The 24,451-nt window shown below is 36.8% G+C and overlaps 1 protein-coding gene across 1 annotated transcript in view; it reads right to left on the bottom strand.

The window, feature by feature from the left end:
• MAGI2 (membrane associated guanylate kinase, WW and PDZ domain containing 2) overlaps nt 1–24,451 on the bottom strand; it is a 1,406,679-nt gene that overhangs the window by 153,937 nt on the left and 1,228,291 nt on the right. Inside the window, 3 exon segments of the mRNA XM_043462935.1 lie at nt 4,041–4,082; nt 12,496–12,685; nt 19,547–19,578. Of these exon segments, the coding sequence (XP_043318870.1) occupies nt 4,041–4,082; nt 12,496–12,685; nt 19,547–19,578 (264 nt within the window).

Below are 24,451 nucleotides of genomic sequence, written 5' to 3'. Positions count from 1 at the left end.
AGGAAAATAAGAGCTTCCAGAAAGACACTTTTTCTTTGGTTTCTCCTTCCTTCACCCTACCCATTTGAGTCTGGCTTTAGAAAGTAACTAAAATTACACACACAAAGCTTGAAACGTTACTTTTCCTCCCCACTTTGTTAGCTCTCTTGAAAGATTATGATGTTTCTGATAGTTTTCTTCAGTTGCTCTTCTGGTGTGATGACATGTTTAAAATGACCGTAACATGCTTTATCTCTTCCCCTGTCAGTGTAAAGACTTAAAGCAAAGAAATTCAAGGGCCAGTCCTCATCCCACTGTTTCACAATCCTCACTTCTCTCTCCGGTTGGTTTACAAACCATGCACCTAGCAGGTTGTTAGATGAGGGGGTTGGGTGAACACTCAGTGGGACCTGAGTCACTCAATGTCACTCAGTCATGCCCCCACCAACATTCTTTTTTTCTTTCTTTTCTGCCTTATTTTTCTGTATTTGCACTCTTTTTCTTCCCTTATTTTTCCTCCTCTTCTTTCTGTTTGTGAAACCATGAGAGGTGTTCTCAGGCATGGCTTGGTGCAACTCAAGATGAGGCAGTGGTTGTGAAGAAATGGACTAAAAGAGTCAGAAAACTCTTCGGATACTGGTGTTCAATGGCTAGCCATGGCCAGTGTTGCTGGTTCTTTAGAGGTAGGTCTTGGGATCCTCAGGCATTATGAAATAAAACATCTGAAGATCCTTGTCCCAGGTGGGACTTTGCACGACCTCTGGGACAAGCTATGGTGATGGAATTTACAAGTACTGATTAATCCTGGGATCTCACTAATATTGAAAAAACTACATCCAGATAGCAGGGCAACCTCTGTCATAATAAAGAAAAGCAGCATTCCAAAAGCTGATTCTTATTTTGCATTAAGACTCCGGGAAGACTTCACATGCTATATGTACCCTTGGTCTAGCTTCTGAAAGACATGGCTTCATGCACAGTTTCAGGGAAAAGGATGGGCAACTGAACACAACTGATTAATTTTGTGAACATATTCAAGCTTCAAAAATGCAAAGAATGGCATTTTTATGGATTAATTTGGCACATGGGATGCTGCTGTAAACATGTCAATTAAATTCTGGTACTTGAATCCCCTTTCATGTTTTAATTAAACATAAGCACCACGGGCTTATTACCACAGTCTGGCACAGAGAATGAATTCATTCTATATTTTTTCTACTGGAAAAATGTTATTATTATCTTTTTTTTTGCTTTTCCTCATAAAGAAATCTAGGAAAGACAGTACTAGGAAGAAATCAAAGGTGGTTTCCAAAGAACTCCAGATACAGAATAAGTTAAACAGGAATTAAATAACTTTTATTGCTCATATCTAACATTACCAGATCAATAACTAATACATATCTGCCTTAAAAGAATCACTTCTCTCTGCTTTTTTTTCTCTTTATAACCTTTGGTGATATGAACATGACCAGACATGGTTTAGCCATAGTAGAAGCCATCTCCCACTCTGCATATGGTTCTCTTCAAATAACCAGAATTTTCAAATTAAGTCAGATTTTTCCCATCCTGAACACTCCCCTGCTCTCCCCATCCTTTTCTCTCTTGGACACAAGCCTTCCCTCTTTCCTCTCTGACTTAGTCCTGCCAGTCTGGTTTCTGTGCTCTTGGCATTACTGAACTGCTCTAAGGTCATTGATGACATCCTAACGACCAAATCCAATGGCCATTTTTTCTTTGTTCATTCTGCTTGATTTCTATGTCTCATTTAATACTGTCGACAAACCCTTTATGATCCTGGATTTCTTTTGTTTCTAAACAAGAAAAAAGATCTCCTTCCAGAAGCGATTTCTAGTCTTGGTTTCTGTGATATTCCATACCTTGGTTTTCTTGTCTTTGGGTGGAGCTGTCCACTCAAAGGTCCTGACTATGGATTCATTGTTTCTTCTTAACATTCTACCCTGGTGATGGCATAATTATCTTTGTTTGTTTATAATATTCCATTATGAATAGCCTGCATGAGTTGCTAAATAAATGTGTCTTAAATTTAATTGTTTCCAATCTAGTGAACCTGATAAACCATAACACTATTCTATTGAGATTTCACTTAGCTTCCTAATTATATTAGGACTTCCTATCATTAATTTTGCCTAGGGCATCTTATTCAGTTAAAGTTAGCAAAATAACTTACAATCATAATAAACAGATCCAAGTCAAAATCATGACAAATAGCTTGGTGAAGAACTTTTTATAAATATGAGAAGTAGTATAGAAGATCTATTTATTTTGGATGAAGTCATAATTTTCCAGAATAGTTTCCTAACTTGTGTGGACACTTAACAAAATATTTGGATTGGTTCTTAACCTGAAAATCTGGATTGCATGGTAGTATAATACACTCAAACTATATTAAAACTTTCCTCTTTCAAGTAATACATATTTTGGAATCATTTTGCCTATATATCAAGGTTATCTAAGTTATTACATAAACATAGTTCTTCTCTTTCTTCTTTTGGTTTTAAATAAAGTACATTCAGAAGCTGAGAAATGCAGAAAATGTGCTTATTGTGGCCATAAGCTAAGATTCAGACTCTCAAATTAAATCTTGCCTTCATTTTGCACCTGTAATTACTAGGTCTCATTTTCCCTCTGGTTCTAAGATACTCTTAAAAACTACAAGGATTTTATAGTTGGTATAAAATATATATTATTATATATAAATTATGCTAAATTTATAATATATATAATTATGTTTTTAAAAATTTCAGACAAAGCTAAACCAAATACTTTATACATTATCTGAGGACAAAATGCTGAGCAATATCTTCCATATTTCCTACAAATCCAAAAAAATGACATGAAAACTTATAGAATGAAATGATCTCAAGCACATATATTCTCCAAGGGGTGTTAGAACATGCTGAGATGGATAATGAGCTGTCATCATGGAAACACTCTAGAGATGTGTGTTGTGAGCCCACAGACCTGAAATAGTACTATTATTATGAAACATTATTTTCTACAATTGTTTCAGTATTCTGGCTTTCAATCCAGTGGTCTAAACAGCTGTTCAAAGTACTTCTTAAGAGTAAGAAGATCTAAATCTTCCTTTTCTTCATTTCCATAAAACTAAATATTTCAGCCTAAACCAAATTAATAAACATTTTTTCAGATTAGGTCAAAAATATTTAAGTAATTTAATTATTACTAAAAGCTCTTAAGCTTCAAACTATTCTATTCTAACTTAAAATACTATCAAATGTAGCACTTTATAACTGGCATGGTTTAAAAAAATGGTTATCAGTATTTAACTGATGTGAAAATAATTTCATTCTACATTAGCAAAATTTCTAGTAGTTTTTAAGTAATTTCTAGTAAGTCTTATGGAAATGTCTAAATTGCAAATCTTTTGAGATACTCTAGCTTATTTCAATTATCTAGTCCAGTGCTTTTCAATATAAACAAAATGCAAGCTACACAGGTTATTTAAGTCTAGTAGCCATATTTTAGAAAGCAAAAAGAAACAGATACAATTTTAATAATATGCTTAACCTAACATATCCAAAATACTATTTAAGTACTAACACAAAAATAATTAGTGAGATATCATACATCTTTTTTTCTTTATTTTTGGTACTAAGTTTTTGAAATTCAGTGTGGATCTTACACACTTCTTACAGGACATCCAGACTCAGAGGGGCCACATTTCAAGCACCTAGTAGCCACAAGTGTCTAGAAGCTTCTCAACTGGACAGCATGATTTAGTTAATCTGATAGCTTCCTTTGGTACCTGTTTTTTTAATCTAGTCTTTTACTAAAGCATTTTATGAATGAACTTAATGAATAAATGATTGTTTTCTTTTGACTTTTGTTTGTTTCCTTGGCTGCCATATAGGTCAAATTTGGTGAGACTTGCCCTCTACCTTAAATATATGCTTATGTGGGTGAGTGAAATTAGCATGGTGATTATATGCTAAAAAACTGATACTACTCAGAAGAATGATTTGTTACACAAAATGGAAGACATTTCATTCACAGGACTGTGAGTACTGAAGAATACTTGCCAGAAGAATCCATTCGAAAACTGGTCCTTGGTGGCACTTGTTCTGGATGGGAAAATGGGGAATTAAAATGGAAATTCATTTATGGCATTTAAAAATTCATCTTTTTTTCTTTTTTTTGGTTGTGATTAGAACTCACCCCCAGTCTTTTTCTTGTGTTTCATGATTTTTTCTCTAAAATCCATGGAGTTAATGGACAGATTTACCCTGTTTTACATATATGAATATGTCAATAAATGTATCTCTTTTACATGCAGGCAAATGCCTGAATTCTTTTAGATCAGAATGGAAAAAAAAGAATCACCATTTCCAAAGATTAAGCTTTGATTCTGATGATAAGAATGCTGATTTGAAAGTAAAGTCAATCCAGAACCCAAAATATGCACACAATAAATAAAGATCTTTGAAATCACATTATGATATTGTGTCACCAAATATCAAAATGGAAAGTGAAAAGTTCAATCAATGATTATGCTGATTTATGTACACCAGTCCAAATATTTTGATCCTTATAATTATTTGGATAGTTGAAGTTATATATAAATAGTTGAATAAAATTGGTTTATTTTAGCAATAGGGATCCTTCATGAGAACTATGATACCACAACATGTTACATATAACATAAAAGTTTATGGACAAGAGTGTAAATTACTATATATATTCTATAATGTGCATATGAAATACTATGGAAAAAATGGGTATTTTATCATTAAATTAAAAAAATTAGAAGACCAAGTTCTGATTGCTTTCCTACTGAGCTTTGTTTGCTTCACTATGCAACGCTGAAAATGAAATAGAAGCCTCTTGAGGGCGATGACAAGGCTTCCCCAGGGTACCCCACACAGCTAGTCTCACTGCTGTGGGGAGAGTGAAACTCCCTGGTAGGCAGTCTGCATTTTCACAGGAAATTAGCTCTCCAGCAAAACTGTTATTGTTTAAAAAACCTCCCTGTTTAGTGTAACTGTTTAGGATTATGAATTGAGAAATATTCTTTCATCATAAAGATGGAGCTATAACAGGGATGGAAGACTGTGCCCTTCTAAACACCTCCATTAGTTGTAACGGTGACACCATCTTTATACTATCATAATCTCACTAGGACCTACTTGCCATTCAGCAATCACACTCAGTTTACTGCAGCCCCGATGGTCTCATTTTTAATCATGAAAGTACTCTGGGTTACATTGTCAACTTGTGCTACCACCAAAATGCTCTGACAAACTAACTTCCAATCAAGGACTGATTTTAGAATTTACTTCTTGAATTTCCATCCCCTTTTATCCCCTGCCTGAGTCCCAGAGCATTAAGTTTTAAACTAGTGAATTAAATGAATTTATAAGCTATCAGACTGAATCTAATTTCTAAAATATAGGGGAAAAACAACTCTCCAACCTGACTTTTATTTCACTATCATTATTACTTAGCTATTTCTTTCTCTATTAAAAGGAACCTGTTAGAAATATAATACCATAGTTATTTACAAAGTTACTGAAAAATATTATTTTTGAAGTTAGACTTTCAAAATAAAATTCAAATATGAAAAACAGCAAGCACACTTAACTGGATTTACTGACTCCTTTACCAACATACTCTAACTGCAAAGTGACGTACAATGTGATATATCAGAAACTCCAGCTGAAAGGCAATTTTTTTTCACAGATTAAACCATAACATAAATTATATTAAAGACAGCAATAATGATTTTCCTGAACAAGGTACAGGAAATTAACCTTCATTGTACAGTTGTGGACTTTTTTTAATGCTCATTTCCCCCATGGAGTGTTTTTTTTCTTTTTTAATTTTATTTCTGACTGTGCTGTATGACATATGAGATCATAGTTCCCTGACCAGGGACTGAACCTGCATGCCCTACATTGGAAGCATAGAGTGCTAACCACTGCATTGCCAAGAAAGTCCCAAAAGAGGATATTTTAAGTGATGATGTTATTAAATTTTCCTGGTCTTCTTATGATTCTAATGTTAAACTCACTTGTAAAAGTGTCTCAACATTTACACATAATATTATTTTGATTTTTCACTAAAATAAGGTAGTGTTCCAGAGGACATTTGCGGGTGGTACTGGACTACCCACAGGCCACTGGACATCAGCAATGTCCAAGCACATGTGGTCAGTGCTTGATCTAGCTGTGTTCAGACATGTGGATGTTCTAGAAACCAAGGTAGCTGTTTATGATTACCGAATAGCTGCCTGCTACTATGGAAGCCACCACTCTATCTAAACCTTCCCTAAACTATTGGTGTTTCCAGTTTGACTGTATTGAGTATTTAGTCACAAGGGCAGAGGAGACTGGAGAGAAGAAGGCTCACGCAGAAGCACTTGCACAGGCTGTGGAGCTCTGGCTCTGAGCTCAGTACATCTTGTGCATCTACCTTGTGTGCTGTGGTTCACACCATTGGTTTCCATTTAGGGTCTCAAGTGATGTGCTGCAGTGAATAATATTTTTACACTACCCCAGCTTTCCAAATGGCTCTGCCATTAGGATGGGAGACACTGCTAACTACAACCCTTGCTCACTAATAACAAGGAAAGAGCAGGAGAAAAAAAGAAGACGGTTTAGAAATACAACTTCCCATTTAAGATGTTATGAATTACATGTGCATTAAAATCCCGAAAGAACTCCATAATGAACAACAAAAGTGCAGCATAAAAGCCATAGATGTGAAAAACACAATGGTCCATTTTTGATCAACTATGAATTATAATTTCATTTCAAACTTAGTACTAAAAACAGTCTTGTAGCCTTCCTTCATTATGCTATTTAACTGGCCTGTGGTTGCTCTTGACTGCTATCTTCAGCGCAAAACTCATTTCTTATTACGGATTAATGCTTCCTCATTTCTTGAAAGAAAAGTTGATTGTGTGAGCTCATTGTGAAGAAATTCCAGAGGAATTTCTGTTCTAAGGAGGTCCTACCAGAAGGCACATTGTACTATATGGATCCCTCAGTCTTTTACAATCCTACGTTTGAATGATGTCTTACTGCAAAGGAGTATGGACATGTTGTACCTCATAAATTGTTTATTTATAATAACCAAGGTTCAATGTGAAGAGAAAAAAGTTTGAACAACTTGAGTCATAATTCACCTTGGGTTCCTACTAAGGGACAGAATTATGAGGGAAGAGTTTCAGGGAACAAGGGGTTTTCTTCTCTGTCTCTCTCTGTTTTCACTGGCTGGCCTGCTCTAGCTTCTGAGATTGCAGTGTGGAGTGTGTTCAAGAAATGGCCCCATGAGCTGAGGGGACAAACTCTAAAATAAGTCTGAATTAGAGAAAAATGAAGCAGCAGGACATGGCCCTCATTCATAAATTATCAAGTTCCTTGGCATGATCACAATCTTATTTTGTAAGATTCCAAAGTGAGTCACACTCATTTCTTTGGGAAGCACTTTGTATTCCCTTGCATTAAAAAGAGGAGCCAGTATGGCCATTTTTCTGCAGTTACATGAGTACAATCTGTCTTAGGAGCAGAAAGACAGACAAAGTAAACTCTTTTTTGGTCCTGTGATTATTGCGATGATGAATCTGATTTATTCTCTGTGATAAGAATGAGAACTCCTCTTCACTTAGATTAGTGAAGCCTCACCACCTACTTTTTTTACTTAGTTTGCCATGCTCTGGACTTGCACATTTGCATAGTTTTCTGAGTATGGAAGGAGTTCTCTGGGTGTTTGGCTACCAAGACAAGTCAGTACGTACATCTTTACCTCAAATTAGGGATAAAAGATGTATGGACAAAAATTCAGGGAGCCAAATAAATCAGTTTGAAAGAAATTATTTATCTGATTAGGCTTTAAAATTTGTATTCACAGCCTGTATATTTAGATATATGCTTTTCTTGGACAGTAATGATGTCTATCTCTTTAACGAACTATGTAGTAAAGGAAAGTCATATAATTTATCATTCAACGAGGACAATCTGCAGTGTTAAAGGGAGCTATTAATTATACCAGGCAACATAGAGCAGGGCTCTCCCAGGCAAATGGCATGCAGAGTCACCCCAGATAGTCTTGGGGTAAGCAGGGCATTACACATTGTCTCCTATCATATTAGAAATATGTGGTTGAAACAATATGTAAACACATATACAGAACAAATGGCAGGAGGAGGTGGGAGGGCAGAAGGCAGTACGGATCTTTAGAAATAGTCTTTTCCCCTCAAAGTCAGAAATGGCGTACGGAGCCCAACATTTAGAATGTTCGCATACAAACTGAGATAATTCAAGACCTTCATCTTGTGACTGCAAAGAAAATTAAAGTCCTTCTTTCATGAGATTTATGGGAAAAGGACAGAGAAGGGAAAACTTAAAAATAGCATGGCTTATCTCATTACACAACGGTGGGTATTTTCCTCTGCTTTCAATTTTAGAAAATCCAAATAATGGAAACAGCGAGAAGTCAATTATCAACAGAGACTGTTACACAAAGGAAAGTGAGATTTATCTAAAAGTCTTGGATAGAGATGAGGGTGGGTAGATTTTTGCTGTTTTCTGGGAATTTCCAGTAATAATATAGGGTGTCAGCACTTGAAAAACTAACATGAAAACCCAGAAACCCCACTAGTCAAAATTTCTTTTGGGACTTTTTAGGCATGGTTCTTCTACTATGTTTACAAGCTTATGTGGAATGAAGTTAATCAGGAAAATTTTTCTTTTTGCATAGAGCTTGCCAGTAAGAACTAATGAGATTTTGATAATTAAAAGATGTTTAATGCAAGACATTCTTCTGATTAAATATCAATTCTGAACATGGAATGAAAAATGATGGGGCTAATTGTCTAATTATATTTAAACTATTTCTATATCAATTGCAACATTTTGCATGTTAAAATACTGATAGTTATTCGCTGTTACATAATAAAATGTCATTCAGGAATTGCTTTCCTATGTTTGCGTCCCCAATTTCATTGTAAGCCTCATGTGAGTGGAGATTATGTCTTGTGATTTTTCTCTCGTGAAGTGCCCAACAGAGTTCCAGACACACACTGAGCTTCATACAGTCTTGTTGATTGATGCGGAGCCTGGGGCTGCCACCTCTGGGCACTCTGCCGGATGCTCTGCAATCAGAGGCATTTCCTGGCCTGCTAGATGGAAGAATCTTCTTTCTCTCAAGTCCTATGTCATCATAAGAAGATCTTATGAGGACATGAGGTGTTTCTAGCTTTTCCTTTCATAAGCATGTACCTGCCATGTTCTGTGTCCTGTGGCTCTAGTATACTATGGCTGTCTTTATTTATTTAAAATCACAGTATTTTTCCTCCCAGGAATACATCTTTATTAAGATGTCCTGTGCATGCACATTAAAATGTCGGCATAATCTAATTATGAGCCAAATGAGGCACAGCATCATTTACATCGTTTGATAAGTTTCCATCATTTGCAGAGGACTAGTAATTTGAATCCAAATACGTCTTGACAGACTGGATGTAACAAACATTCTGTAGCTCTGTAGAGTAGAAGCTTGTGGGTACAGGTACACTCTTTTATTAGGTAACTGCAACTCAGTTTTAAACATGAATTTAAAAAAATCTGCTCAGTTTCATCCATCTCATTATAGCTGATTCAAATGAATTCTTTTTAGATTCATGTCAGTGTATGGCAAAACCCACTACAATATTGTAAAGTAATTAGCCTCCAACTAATAAAAACAAATGAAAAAAAAAATCCGCTCAGCGTTAGATTTCATTGTAAAAGAGGATACCATGAGGTCATTACAGGTCAACGAAAATGTGAAAAGACTTGGTTTAGACACTCTGGTTAGGATTCCCTTCCATACTTTCCTTGGTCCCACTGATTTTTCTCCTAGGAAACAGTTCGGAGGTACAGAATAAAAGGAGTCACACCTAAATATTACGCATGTAATTCATAAGAATAGAGTGGCTCAATATGGGCCTTTTGTTTGGATGCATACATTTTACAGTGGTTAAAAAAAATCAAAACTATTAGAAGATGATGAGAAATAGACTGAGCTTTCCCTCTGTTCATTAAAAGAATGCATTTTTGGCATTTTTCTAAAAATTTAAAAGAGATAATGAGACTTTTTCACACTTGGAAACAGGATATGGATACGGGGCAAAGGTCTATGTGAAGCTGAGAAAAGCAAAGCGAACTGATCAGCTATCCAGAGATTAGAGAAAGTGGTGCCCTGTGTTTTTCTTTTGTTTGTTTCCTTAATCTTCAGAGCAGAGCTTTTCTTACCTTGACATGATTTCTGTGTTTCATTCACACTCATTTAGTGTTACAAAATAACAGGACAGAGAGAGAGGATGGGAAAAAAAATGGCTCTTTTGGCTCCTAAGAGTTGTGACCCTGAAAACATCATTGTGTCCTTGGAAACATTAGAGAGAGCTGAGAAAACAAGATAGAGGCGGCGGGGAGGTGGCGGGGAGGAATAGTGAAAGAGGTCCCCGCAGAGGCATAGGCTGGGCTCTGATGGACACGCAGGGGCGTGGGCGTGGGGCGGGCAGTCAGGATGTTTGTTGTTCAAGTGGCTGCAGACACAAAGGTGTACAGAATTCCCAGAGGAGGACTGAAAAAGAAAGTCATGGAGGTTAAGGCAGATTGGTTTGCGAGGTTTGTCACAGGTGAGGAGTGGAAAGGCAATGAACAGAAGGAGCATTGCAGGGGCTGGATAAAGAAATCAGAATTTGTTCAGGGTTAAAAGAAGGTCATACACCATTCCTTTCCACAAAGAGCATTAGATACCATAAAGAAAAGACAGAATAAACAGCAACACTGCCTTTGTCTTGAATAATAAAGCTTGCATTGGTCAGGAAACCACAAAAGGATGGAAGCAAATGACTAATGAAGGGACGAAAATAGGAGGAAGCATCTCTTGATGTTCCCTAAAGGTAACCACAAAATTCAGCAAGCAAGGACAGGAGGATATGTTCTACCTTCTGAGTTAGGACTTCTCCTGTATCCTGATGTCTACTCGTTTACACTTATTTTTCTTATCTTCCAGTTAGTGATAGCAGGACATAGAACTCAACTTGGGTGTCTCCTCAGGGTGCTAAAGGTCAAGTAGGTATTTAATAAATACTTGATTACTGAAGTAGTACTGGTATTAAGAACCGTGCTGAAATTGTTCCTATTTTTTCAGTATAATGACCGTTAACACCATGAATTCATACTCTCTATCACACAGTGAAAAAAAAATTCTTTATTCTATCAGAGCAAAGACACTTTAACTACAGAGCCCTTTAAAAACATTTTAGTTGTTCAGCCAGGAGAAAAGTGAAATACACTAGCCCTGACACAGCCAATTATTTTTAAAAGAGTGGCAGGGGTGGTGGCGGCGGCGGGGAGGTTCATTTTGATGAGAGTGATTTCTCAATGGCCTGCTGTCCTAACTAGTTCATCAAGTAAAATTACTTTTACAGAGAGTTGTAGAGGATGGGGAAAGGGTATTATGTCTACTTTCCCCCTTACCAGCTGGGGATATAATTCTCAGCCCCTGAGCTCATCAAAGAGTAAGCAGATTTGAGATCCTCTGAGATCACACACAATTTAAAACTTGCTATTCATGCTTCAGATGATAAAGGTGGAAAGAAGACACTGGTGGAATACCGAAACAGGAAATCAGCAGACTGTAAACAGGAGCACCAGGAACCAAACCCTGCTCTCTAGGCTAGATTTCTCAAGCCATTCCTCAAGTTCATCTCATACTGTGCATTTCCTTCATAGATTATACATTCAAGCCATTTTGATTCCTGTTCTTTAACGTTCAAAAGAGATGACCTGTTAGGTGGTGGAAAGTGGCTCAGTGAATGCATATGCAATATTAAAAACCTTTGTTTTCTAATATTTATAAAGTGCAATGAAATTATTTTAGAAGACTTTTAAATAGGGTGACAAGTGCCTACATGATATTTTATGACTCAACTTTCAAATGGGCCCCAGTGCATTAAACAAGAAACAAAGTTCAGGTAGAAATGATTGGCACCTGCTCTTTCCTGCTTTTAGAACCATTACTTTCACCATCATGAGTTGGAAGGACTTGGTTGACACTTTAATCACATTCCTAAAATCTTCAGTGACTGCATTCATGCTCTAAGAAAATCTATGCTTCAGACTAAGATCAGAATAAACATAAAAATCCTAACTATTTCTTCTTATTATCTGGTGGCTTAAGCTAGTCATCTCTTTCCCTACTGCCTACCCTTTGCCCCCCTTCCCCCCCACATTCCAGATTTTGTTAAAGGATTTAGGGAGAAAAAGGAGGAAACAAAATTTAAACCCAAAAGATATGAGCTCTTTTTGAGTTGATATAGATTTTTTTCTTTTTTAAGGAAAAGTTTATATCAGCTGGCTTTACTTTAGAGATAGGTTTTGAACCTCAAAATATAAAATCACACCAGATCATTCCAGCCTCAATAAACTCCCTGGCAGGGCTTCAGCTATTTGTAATACGCTCTTGTTTTATGTGGCTTTCACTTACGCCTACTTTCATAAATGGCTCTCGATTTCTCGTAGAGCTCATATGGGTCAGGCTTCCTTGGGTCAAAGGCCTCTGTTGAATCAGGAAAGGAACTCCTGTGAAGGGCGGGAGGGAAGGGCAGGTTCTGTGGTATGGCCGGAGCAGATAAACTCGTTTGAGGACTGCCTTGGTTCTCCCATCGGTCCATTATCTGTAAAGCCAAAGAGAACAGAGAAGATGACTGACAATGAACTCTTTCTTGCTGTTTCCCTTGTCACACACCACAGCGCTCACATTTAAGTTCAACTTCCTTGTCCTGCAGACTTTTCTTTTACAAAACATTCAAAACTTTGGTATAAGTGCCTTGAAAGAAAAAATTCTATTTCTATATAATAAAGCACCATAGATGGTTATAAATACATGAGTAGCTTGACTTTTGAATGCAAACTTTCATAACCTTGTCACCTATCAGCTAGTAATTTTCAGCGAATCACTTAATCTCTCTGAATCTGTTTTTTTTCTCCCTATAACAAAAAACACTGTATGTATTTCAAGATAATTTATCTTACCTACCAGGATCCTCCATTCATGGGATTTTCCAGGCAAGAATACTGGAGTGGGTTGCCATTTCCTTCTCCAGGAGATCTTCCCAACCCAGGTATTGAACCTGGGTCTCCCACATTGTAGGCAGATGCTTTACCATCTGAGCCACCAGGTAAGTCCAGTATAAAATAAGACATGTATGTATTTCAAGATAATTTATCTGTAAGTGCTTATAACTGTATGGTATTGTTCCTTTTCTAAGATGACTCCAATTCATGACACCATTTTTACAGAAGAAGAAAATAGCCTGCAGGTATTCATTTGACACCTATACACATCCAGACCACTTCCTATACTTGAACATTCAATCACTTTCCTCAAGGTTGATAAGTAATTATACAACCCTTTGGGGTTTCTGAATTGTTCAAAGTCTTCTATGAAGCTTCATTTATTGCTGATCTTGTGGTTTCTTCTCCAAAATGCTGCTGCCGCCACCATCATGCTTTATTAACAGTCTGTAGAATACTTTTTAGTTCACCAAACTCTTTCATTTACATTATCTTCTTTGATCATCACTATAGCCCCATGAGGTAAAGTGAGGATTCATTTCTTTTTATCAAGGAGAAAGCCACGTTCACCAAGATCACCTGTTTACACAACCAACTTAAACAACCAATCGATTTCTCTTTCAAACTCAACTTCAGCTTTTCAGTTTTGACTAAACCTGTTGTGTGTAGAATGAGATTAGGGTACCCTCTTGTTTGAAATTCTGCACTGAGTGTAGTCCTCAGGATAAATGCCACCTTCGAGTGGGGCATGGCGGCTCTCCAGCTGATCCTCTTTCTCTTCTCCACTGATGGTCCCTCCTCTCATTCCCTAGAACCCTACAGGTTCTCTCCCTTGCATATTTTATTTCTTTTTCTGCTTGCAAAGTTTACCTATTTTGCACTCTTCCATCTCTCATCTTCATTATATCTGGCTACTAGATTCAGATGAGGCCCCTCCCCCAGAAGGCCTTTGCTGACCATTCCTGATCTGGTTACTTGTCCCTCCTGGGTGCGCCCATGGTACCCACTACCTACCCCTCACACTCAAGTGTAATTGCAAGCCCACCTTTGTCTCCACACATAGATGATGCTGCGGACAGAGATTTCAGGGGATAGAGTCTCTCTCATTGTTGCATTATCAACACACAGCAAGTACTCAGAAAATGCAAATTTAGTGAATGGATGAAGTCAATAAAATATGGTCACCTGTTCTTTCTTGAAGACCAGTTTTGATACACACTCTTTTGAGCTTGTCAGGATTATAACTTTCTAGTCTCTACTGCACTGTCACTGCTTTTGTTTTTATAACAGCTATTGTTTGGTTAGGGCTTCAATGCCAGCTGTCACCTATCAACAACATATGTTTTAAAGTTGGAGAGGATGTGAGATAGCATGTAACACAAAGGTCTCTGTGACCCACTTATGTACCTAGGATTGTGGCAGGGGTTGGACCATTCAGCAAACTGGGCAAGAAATGGGTCACTGACCCTTCTCTCAGTACTGCTGGTGATAACGCCTGAATATTTGAGCTTTTTTGAAATTCATTTATTGACATTCTAACACCCATGGTGACACTACTAGGAGGTGGAGCTTTGGGGAGACAATTAGGTCATGAAGTTGGAGCTTTCATGAATAGAATTGGTGCCCTTATAGAGGAGACCCCAGATAACTCTGTAGTCCCAAGTGCCAGGTGAGGTTACAGCCATCTAGGAGGTGGGCTCTGACCAACACTGAATCTTCTGGTGCCTTCATCTTGGACTTTTAGCTTGCAGAACTATAAGAAATATATTTCTGTTTTTATAAGATGCTAATCTATTTTATTATAGCTTTCAGAAGAAACTAAGACACTTGGCTTCATTTTAATTTGTTTTCTTTATGGGCTACTGACCAAGATTTCATTTGAACAAAGGTTCTATAACTAACAAAGATGGAAAACCCCTAGCTGAGTTCAACTCCCTAAGATTAAACATGATTCCTAGGAGCACAGAGAGGCCCAGCAGCTGTCAGCGCCCTATCCTGGGTCAAAAACAAATCTATAACTATAATGGGGGTCCTTTTTTTTCCTTTAACATAATAATACATTGAGGGGAATAATTGGTAAATTTGCTTAGAGTCCTGGCTAATTTTCTGCTCAGTGACCCTTTCGCTCCCATTTAGTAAAAATCTTTAAGTACGCACTTCATAATTCACTTGAAAGTAAAATTTGCCTGGGAAGCCACTGTAGGTTCCTTTGGTCATCCATTCTCTGTGCTTGTGCTCTGACAGGAAGACCCATACTGTGGCTAAAGGCATATTCTTTTTTATTTTTCATTTTAACCGACTTCAGGTGTCATGTGGGTGCATTTTGGCTGTGACTTTCTCCCTTCTGTTTCCAAACATAAGATACTTAATTCTAAAAAGTAAATAAATTAGAAATATGGTCTGAATCACTGAGTGTCCCACTTGTCATCAAAGGGCTTCAGCAAATGTCTATTTATTTCTCCTATCTTCCGCGGAGGGTTATCTGATTCTCCCATAAGTCTTGCTAGTGTATATATTGTTCATGTGCAGTCACTGGAGCAAACATGCTTCAGGTGAAATATTAGTATTCTAAAAAACATTCTTAAATCTACAAAATAAATAATGCTTTTGGCATTGTTTAGGAAAGTTTCTGTGGCAGATAGAAAAATCCTACAATGTCTACAGCATGGAGATGGAGAAATCTGTTGAGTCCAGTTCACGCTTAGTAAAGCATTCACAGTGTCTTGCTGTGACATTAATCAACCCTCGAGTCACTCTGTCAGGGATTCTAAGACTGTAGAGCAGATTATCACAGTGCCCATGAAATTACTGAAAAAGAAGACTCATAGTCCTTCACTCCCCCACCCTCTTATCAAGTCATTTGAAGTTCAGGCCTAGAAGACCATGGTGGAAACCCCCTGCTGTGGGATCAATCCCCCCACCCCCACCCCCACCCCCTGCTCACTGGAGCTGATGTGCTGATCTGACAGCATCTTTTCTTTTTTTTTAAATTTAATTGAAGGATAATTGCTTTTACAGAGTTTTGTTGATTTCTGTCAAACATCAACATGAATCAGCCATAGGTATTAAGGGTTTTCCTGGTAACTCAGACAGTGAAGAATCTGCCTGCAATGCAGGAGACATGGGTTCCATTCCTGGGTTGGGAAGATCTCCTGGAGAAGAGAATGGCTACCCACTCCAGTATTCTTGCCTAGAGAATGCTATGGGCAGAGAAGCCTGGCAGGCTACAGTCCACGGGGTTGCAAAGAGTCCAACATGACTGAGCAACTCTACTGACTTCCCAATACTTTCTTAGATACCTTGGTCTCTGCACTTTTGCTTTCCAGCTGGGTTACCTTGCACTCACTAAGCAAGTAAGTAAGTAAAGTCGCTCAGTCGTGTCCAACTCTTTGCAACCCCATGGACTGTAGCCTGCCAGGTTCCTCTGTCCATGGGATTTTCCAGGCAAGAGTACTGGAGTGGGTTGCCATTTCCTTCTCCAGGGCATCTTCCCGACCCAGGGATTGAACTAGTTCCTCTCAATATTCATAAACCACCTAGATTCTTATCCCAACTCCTTATTCTACCTAGTGTCTTCCTGGCCTTGACCTCTGAAGAGCTGTGTTACCTGCCAGGTGTTAACCTGTCAACAAGGCTTCGATTGGAACTTTCCAATCCTAGCCGTGTCCTTACCTATGCCAATATTTATAAACACTTCACTAGAGTAAGGAAAAATGGAAACAAAATTGTTTTCTTTATCTGGGAGAAGACCTGTATTGCTATTCTCCTTGATGAGTGAGTGAATGTTTTAACTGTATGAAAGTATAGTCACTGAGATAGAAGTGGGCAGAGTGGACATATAATCCATGATGGGATATCAAAGAGTAAAACAGAAAAAAAATCAATCATGGTGTGGCCAATTTTTTTAAACCCACCTTCTGATTCTAGGATGCACATTGAGAATAGAGAGCTTGTGAACAAGGTAAATGGGCCTCCCCATGAAAACTAGAAACTGCTTGCTACCTGTAGAATCTGGGATAGTCTAAACACACTTCCTTACTATTTTAGGGAGCTGGGAGATGAAGACACTTGGCTTGATTCAGTACTTGAAGAATGAACTTGGATTCCTTCCAGATGAAGAGAACAAGAACTCACTACAATTAGTGTACTACTTGTTAAACAGAAGTGACTATCTTGATGGGGATTAGTTTAGATGTGGGTCAGTAGGACAGAAGAAGGTCAGGCAGTGACATAGGACCAGGAGAAGGGGTGATCTCACTCGGGATAACATTTCCTTATCCTGATTAAAAATGTCATCATTCTTCTTCAAAGGAGAGAGTGTATAAATCCAAATACTGGGGGTATGTATTTATATATTTGTTTAAGTAAATAGTTTTGCAAACTATGTTCATTCATTGAGTGATTAATTTATTAAGAGTTTATTCATGGAAGGTCTGCTTTCTAGAAGGAGAGTATTTTATATTTTTGAGCATGTCAGAGGCTCTGCTTTAAGCACCTTACATGGATTAAGTCATAGACTCTTTACAATAACCATGAGAGGAGTATTATTATTATCCCCATTTTATAGATGAACTTGAAATACTGAAAGCTTAAGCAGTTAGTCGAAGGCAACCTAGCTAGTAAGGAGGGGCACAGTTTGAACACAGGCAGTAAGCCTTCAGAGCCTGCACCCTAAACCACTGTACACATGTCCTGTCACCAGAGTCCCTAATCTGAAGAGTTTCTGGTAGATGCATGGAGGACATTACACTGACAGTCCTCTATCTTCATTTAGCTTAGTACCTGGAAGTCCAAGTCCTACCTTTTGGAGGGATGCCTGGGTTCAGAATTAATTTTAAACTGAGTTCTATGAAAACCCATTTTTGGAATTATTGAGTGTGGATGTAATTAGTGTAATGACAGCAAATACTATTATTATGCCAAATGGCATCATTTGTGTAAATGTGGTACCTATAAGGAAATCAGTAGATTATATAATTGTAGCATCATGATGAGGTTGCAAGATTCCTTGTTAAATTAGATAAAGATATGTGTAACCACAGAACACAGATATTTAACTCTGGTGGTGAAAGGAAGGGATTATTCAGATTTTGGTCAAGGCAAAACAAATTTCATTTTAAATATATTTAAATACTTATTTTCAAAATCACATGTATCACTAAATAGTTTAACTAGGCCCAAGGAAGACTAGTTTTCTCATCTGATATTCTCTGTGGACCAGATGAGCTGAATCCCAAAGGAGGACATTCGTGGTGTGAAAGTTCTGAGAGCATGGGCCTCTCATCACCTGCTCCCAGTTTTCTCATCTTTGAGAGAAACCTGGACCTCAGGCACACTCCAGGGCTCAATAATATTTTATTTTCACATGTCTTCAAACAATTTTAAAGCCATGTTATTTAACTAAGCCAGTTTTTGCACTTGAAAAATATGCAAAATCAAATTATGTCCATTTCTAGAATGAGAAAATGAAGCACTTAAATATACCTTGAGTAAAAGGGGGAAAAAAGGAGCATAAAATTAACCCAAGAATTCCCTACCTACTGGCCAAACTAGGGGCCACTTGTGTCAGAGCTACTTACTGTGAGAGGAAAGAAAAGTAGGTGGAAGACATGATTCCCTGAGATTTTGAGGTTTTTTTTTTTTTTTTTTTAATTGTTTATTTTGTTTTGTTTTTTGTTGTTAACTTGAATCACTTTGCCACAGCTCTCTTCCACTTGTGGGTTTTAGCCATCTCAGTTAGGGTCGGCTATTCTAACACAGCATAGAATGGGACCCCAGAAAGCTAGTCCCAGCTCTTGGGATTTGGACAAACTAGTTTAATCTAATGGCAAGTAAAGATCTTCCCAGCTGGGAAGGCAACTTGGCTAAACTTGTGTCACAAAAAGATTAATAAAATACCAGTCTCCTACATTAGCATCAACATTTCAGGACAGCTGATAAAGAAACTAGGCTCAGAGAGACTAGGTGACGGCAGAGATCACCAGTTTCTGAAAGTTCAGAGCACCACTTTGAGTGATGTCAGGTATGGTGGAAAAACACATTTTTTTTCACAGACACACATGTATTTAGCTCTGCATGCATTAAAATGTAAATATAAACACAAATATATATATAGCTAAATTTCTTGAGGATCAGATATAATTTGTAGGTCAAGACATCTGGGTCTATAATTTGTATTGTTTTAAAAATTTAATGCAGTAAGAAACTCCGATATTTCTGATGGTGAAAACAAAGCTTTCTAAAGAATTTTCAGCACACCATACTGAACAGTGTTAATGCTTGTTTTGTAAAAAAACAGAACTATCTTTATAGGAAAATAAGACAAGTTAGTTTTTCACAGAGAATTTGTTCTTTTGACATCAAAAATCTCAAAGGAGGAAGGGATTTTGAGGTTACCCAATTCAAATATTATTTAGTGGAATTGTAATCATAACTAGTAATAAAGAAGAATTTCAACTTACAGGCTTTGGGGTTTTCCATGGAGAAAAGAAACCTGCAATAAAGAAAACAATATATGAACTTTGAAAATACATTCCACTACCACTTACAGTTAGCATGATATTAAGACTCCTGCAAGTACTTTATATAAGTTAATAGTAAACAACAAGAACGACAACAACACATTCTGCCTGGCTGCTCAGTTTTTTTTCAAAGGGACCAATTTTATTGGAATCATATTAATGTATCTAGGAACATTTCTTTATTCGGCAGCTGAGGATTCTGAAGCCCAGGGATGGTGAGGAACTGTGTAGCAAAAGATCAGTCACTTTACAAGAGCTAAGGCTGAGTCATCCTTCAGGCTTTCTGTGGCACAGCCTTAGCTGTGTGTGTGTCGGGGGGGGGGGGTGGGTGTGGGTGGGAAGAGAGAGAGAGAGGGAGAGAGGGGAAGAGAGAGAGAGAGAGAGAAAATGAGAAACAGTGAGGAAGGGTAGAGAGGGACAGACAGAATATAGATAGAAATTGAGACTTTTAAAGGTTAACACCTGTGATTAGTATAACAAATAATTCTGTTTTGAAAGTGGAAGTGAAGTCGCTCAGTCGTGTCTGACTCTGCAACCCCGTGGACTGTAGCCTACCAGGCTCCTCTGTCCATGGGATTTTCCAGGCAAGAATACTGGAGTGGGTTGCCATTTCCTTCTCCAGGGGATCTTCCCAACCCAGGGATCAAACCCAGGTCTCCTGCATTGCAGGCAGACGCTTTAACCTCTGAGCTGCTTTATGTGGTTAGAAATCAATCAACAAGCTTTCATTAATCCTAAATTTATAAATAATGTATATACTTATATCATGAATCAGAGTCTACTATAATTGCACATGGCCGTTTCTCCCACTGATTTTTTCTCTACAGCAGATATCTATTTTTTTTTTTTTTAGCAGATATCTATTTTATTATCCCTCTGCTCTAGGGACAGCACAATGTTTTTCATGAAGAAGCGGCTAAAAATGTTTGTTAATTGAGTGAATCATGTATCATCAAAGACAGGATTTTTTTCAACTCATTGAGCTCTTTCAATGATCACAAATGATGTGACAGTTGGACTGACTTTGTTTGATCTGAATGACCTTTAAGATAATTAAAAGTAAAGGACAGATTAATTCCTTTTTCCTTTATTGTTATTATTTTATCATATACTGATCCCAGCAAGCCAAAACACAATCCAGCATACAGAACAAAATTACTTTCTTCTCATAGCATCTCTCCCCTTTCAATGATTTCACTCATGTTAATATTATGTGGTGTCTGATAAAATGCCTAATAAAAAATGGAATGTTGAAAATATGCCATGTAATGTTTACTACCTTTAAAACTTGGACTGGCATAGAATGGGCCATGTTTTTCAACTATTTCCATTTATAGGAAATATCCACAGAAAACGAGAAACACACTTATCTAGATGCTGAAGCAATCCAACTCAGGCACAGTATAGATACTAATTTAAATAATAACTGCACCTCAACACAAACATTGTAAATAGCTGATGCTGCATTTTATGAAAAGAGTGAAAGCATGTAAGCCATTATATTCCTCAATTTTCCTTGGAACAGAGTTAAATTTAATGCTGAAGTATAACAACTATCTTACCTAAAGAGATGGGTGGAATTGGTTTACTTTCTTGTATACTCTGTATGTATGTTCTTATTTCTCTTTCCAACTATTAAAAAAGTTCTATTCAATGTGTGGCTTGATTATAATTTAATTGCAAGGATTTAATCACATCCTTTTTGATAATAGCTGAGAGTAAAACTACAGATAAATAAATATATTTATCTCTGTGACTCACTCTGTAAAATGCCAATGAAAACAATCTGACCAATAATTATAAAAGTGAAAAGCATTGTGACCTATTGGCCAATTAACTATTCGTTTCATTGAAGGATAAAATTTATTTGCTGTTTCATGGAATTGCCAGCAACAGTTCTTTTCAGAAAAGATATCATTTATACATTCTCCAATGTTAAAACATTCAGTGATTTCCTCTGCTTTCTCTGTGTTCCTCCTCTTTCTTCTTCCTGCAGTGCCAGAATGGATTTTGAGTATTTGCTGCTTTACATTTGCTAGGTACTGGGAGTTTCTTAGATTTACAGATGTATTGAAAATGGTTTCCTTTTATGGAGCTCTCATCTCTACATGGGGCCTTATCTTAAAAGATGATTATCTCTCCCGTGGAAAACGTATAATCATGGGACCTCTCGGTAGTTACAGTGCCAGAACTGAAATGGCATAATAGGGACATTGGTTAAGATCAGACAAGGAGAGAGGGCCATTTAATTTGACCACCTGTCATCACTGGTATGTTGGCTTCCTCTTCTTTTGAGGTTGTTTTATTCAGTCTGGCCTCAGACTATTGGCATGACCCAGGACTTCTCCACTGTGCCCATTATGGCAGTTTCTGAAATATGTCTAATGTTGAGTTGTGAGGAAGAGGCTTCGATCTCTGAAGCAATAGCTTCACTTTCTGAGTCATTGTCAAAAAGAAGCAGCTTGCTTCAGAGTAAGTAATTTTAGGTAGCAGAAATAGTATCAGAATAGATTTCCTTAAAAATAACCTATGTGAGTCTTAGAGTTCCTTTGGCAAATTAGCAATCATGCTATAAACACTTAAATGAAGATGAACAGAAAACATCTATTTTGCAATACAACATTGTAAAGCAATTATCCTACAATTAAAAATAAATTATATAAAAAGGTATGTAATTCTTCTTTAAAGACTTAATTGGTTGGCAGTTTGCTGTTTTGATAATTGTGTAAGTAAAAATTCAAAAGAATAATGAAAGAAAAGAGAACATCTATTTTGGGTATACCCAATTTGGCCCAATTAATTGATAAAATCATGTTTTCTACATGATTAATCTCCAGTTTTCTGCTTGACTTCATTGGAAGAGCTCCATAAATGCTATAATGCTGCTGCTGCTAAGTTGCTTCAGTCGTGTCCGACTCTGTGCGACCCCATAGACGGCAGCCCACCAGGCTTCTTCATCCCTGGGATTCTCCAGGCAAGAACACTAGAGTGGGTTGCCATTTCCTTCTCCAATGTGTGAATAGCATGGGTCAAATAATGTAGGTCAAATGCTATACTAATGTGGGTCAAATGATTATAAATGTACAATAAATTTTCATAGGGATTACACCTCTAAGAAATCTAGTCTATTGCAATTAACATAAAATACCCCAAACAAAATAAGAACTTTTAAATCCTTATTTCTGGAATTTTTCTTTTTCTGAAATCATTCTGGCCAAAATAGATCACAGAAGGAAGACAGGCTTGGTTTGTTGAGACAATTACTTTTGGGTGTCTCACCACCTACAGTCACAGGGATACAGGATGAGGAATATTGATAGCTTTTTCTTAAGACTTTCAGAGCTGATAGTCCTTTTTACAAAGGCAAATTCATAAAAAAGAGCCTTTTCTTTAAAATACTAATAAAACTTGCTTTATATTTTAGTTTATTTCTGGCCTTTATTTCCCCTACTTCTATAGAATGTGGAATATTATAATTCTCTTATGGAATTAAAATTTATTTATTTATTTATTTATTAAATAACTTGACCTGTTTTCCATACTGATCATTTATTGAAGTGTGTTGATGTGTCTGTGTATGAATCCAAACATTATTTAATTCTAACTCTAAAGACAATAAAAATGAAAGGCCTCAAGAAACAGTTATAAGTTAACTGAAACATGAGAAGAGACATTTTAAAAAGGAAAAAGGTAAGAGAATAAATGGGAAAATTTAGATGCAGCCAATAAAGAAATTTTAATACATTTAATATGAAGAACAAAACTGAGTTAGATCTCTAAAATCTGTCTTCTTTAGAACAAGAAATAAAGTTAAAATATATTTTTAATTCCTCATGTAAAAGCACAATTAGATGGGCAGAGAAACAGAAACACAGTACAAATAGCTTAAACAAGAAATTCTGATGCTTAAAAATGGAAGAGGAGAAAAGACAAAACCAGTTTCATACTGAAAGTTAAATCAAATTTACATATCAACTAAATACAATTTTAATAAATTATAGGACTATGGTTGCCCAGTTAAATATGAATTTCAGATAAGCAATGAATAACTTTTTAGTATGTCCTGTATACTGACTGCATGAGACATATACTACATAGGACATACTTATATTAAAAATTACTTGTTTATCTGAAACTCAATTTAATTGGGAAGTCTACATTTTCATTTTCTAAATTTGAACACCCTATATAGGGAACATTTTATATAAGACCTGGGTAACCAGTTAAAAATAAAAACACAATAACAATGTCTATTGTAGGTAATACCCACTCAATTAAGTAAAAATACAGAAAATATTTAGTATTTCCCATTTTTGCACCCTCTCCAATGTTTTCTTGTTAGGAACCTTGCTTTAGGAGAAACCAGAAAACATTCTATGCACATCATTGGATTGCGTTGGTTGGTTGTTCATAAGGAGCAATTTCTACCTAATGTCTCACCTCAGGTGACACAAACTCTGTGTGGCCAATGTCAGTGCCACAAAGGAACATTTTCAAATAATGTGATGACTGGTTAGCAATAGTGCCTTATCATAAGAAAGTTCCAAAAGTGGCTTTTTTCAGAAACTACTTCTGACACAAGATACCCCCAATGAAAGAATATCAGTATATTTACTGCAGCTCTGAAGGGACAGTCACTTTCTAGCATGCATTTGTGAATTGTTTGGTAAGAGTTTTTTTTTTTTAATCATTATATAATAATTATTTTCACAGGGCACAAGATGATGAACTTTCTTAAAACTCCCCACTTCAAATAAGGGTTCAAAATACAATGAAGAGCAACTTAATCAGAGAATGCCATCATGATATCTTCACTTTGGAATTAGGCCAACGCAACTTTTTGGG

The sequence above is a fragment of the Cervus canadensis genome, chromosome 3 (assembly GCF_019320065.1).
Source record: "Cervus canadensis isolate Bull #8, Minnesota chromosome 3, ASM1932006v1, whole genome shotgun sequence".
Classification (NCBI taxonomy): Eukaryota; Metazoa; Chordata; class Mammalia; order Artiodactyla; family Cervidae; genus Cervus; species Cervus canadensis.
Note: the sequence above shows the minus strand (reverse complement) of the source record. Positions and strands in the feature narration are given on the sequence as shown.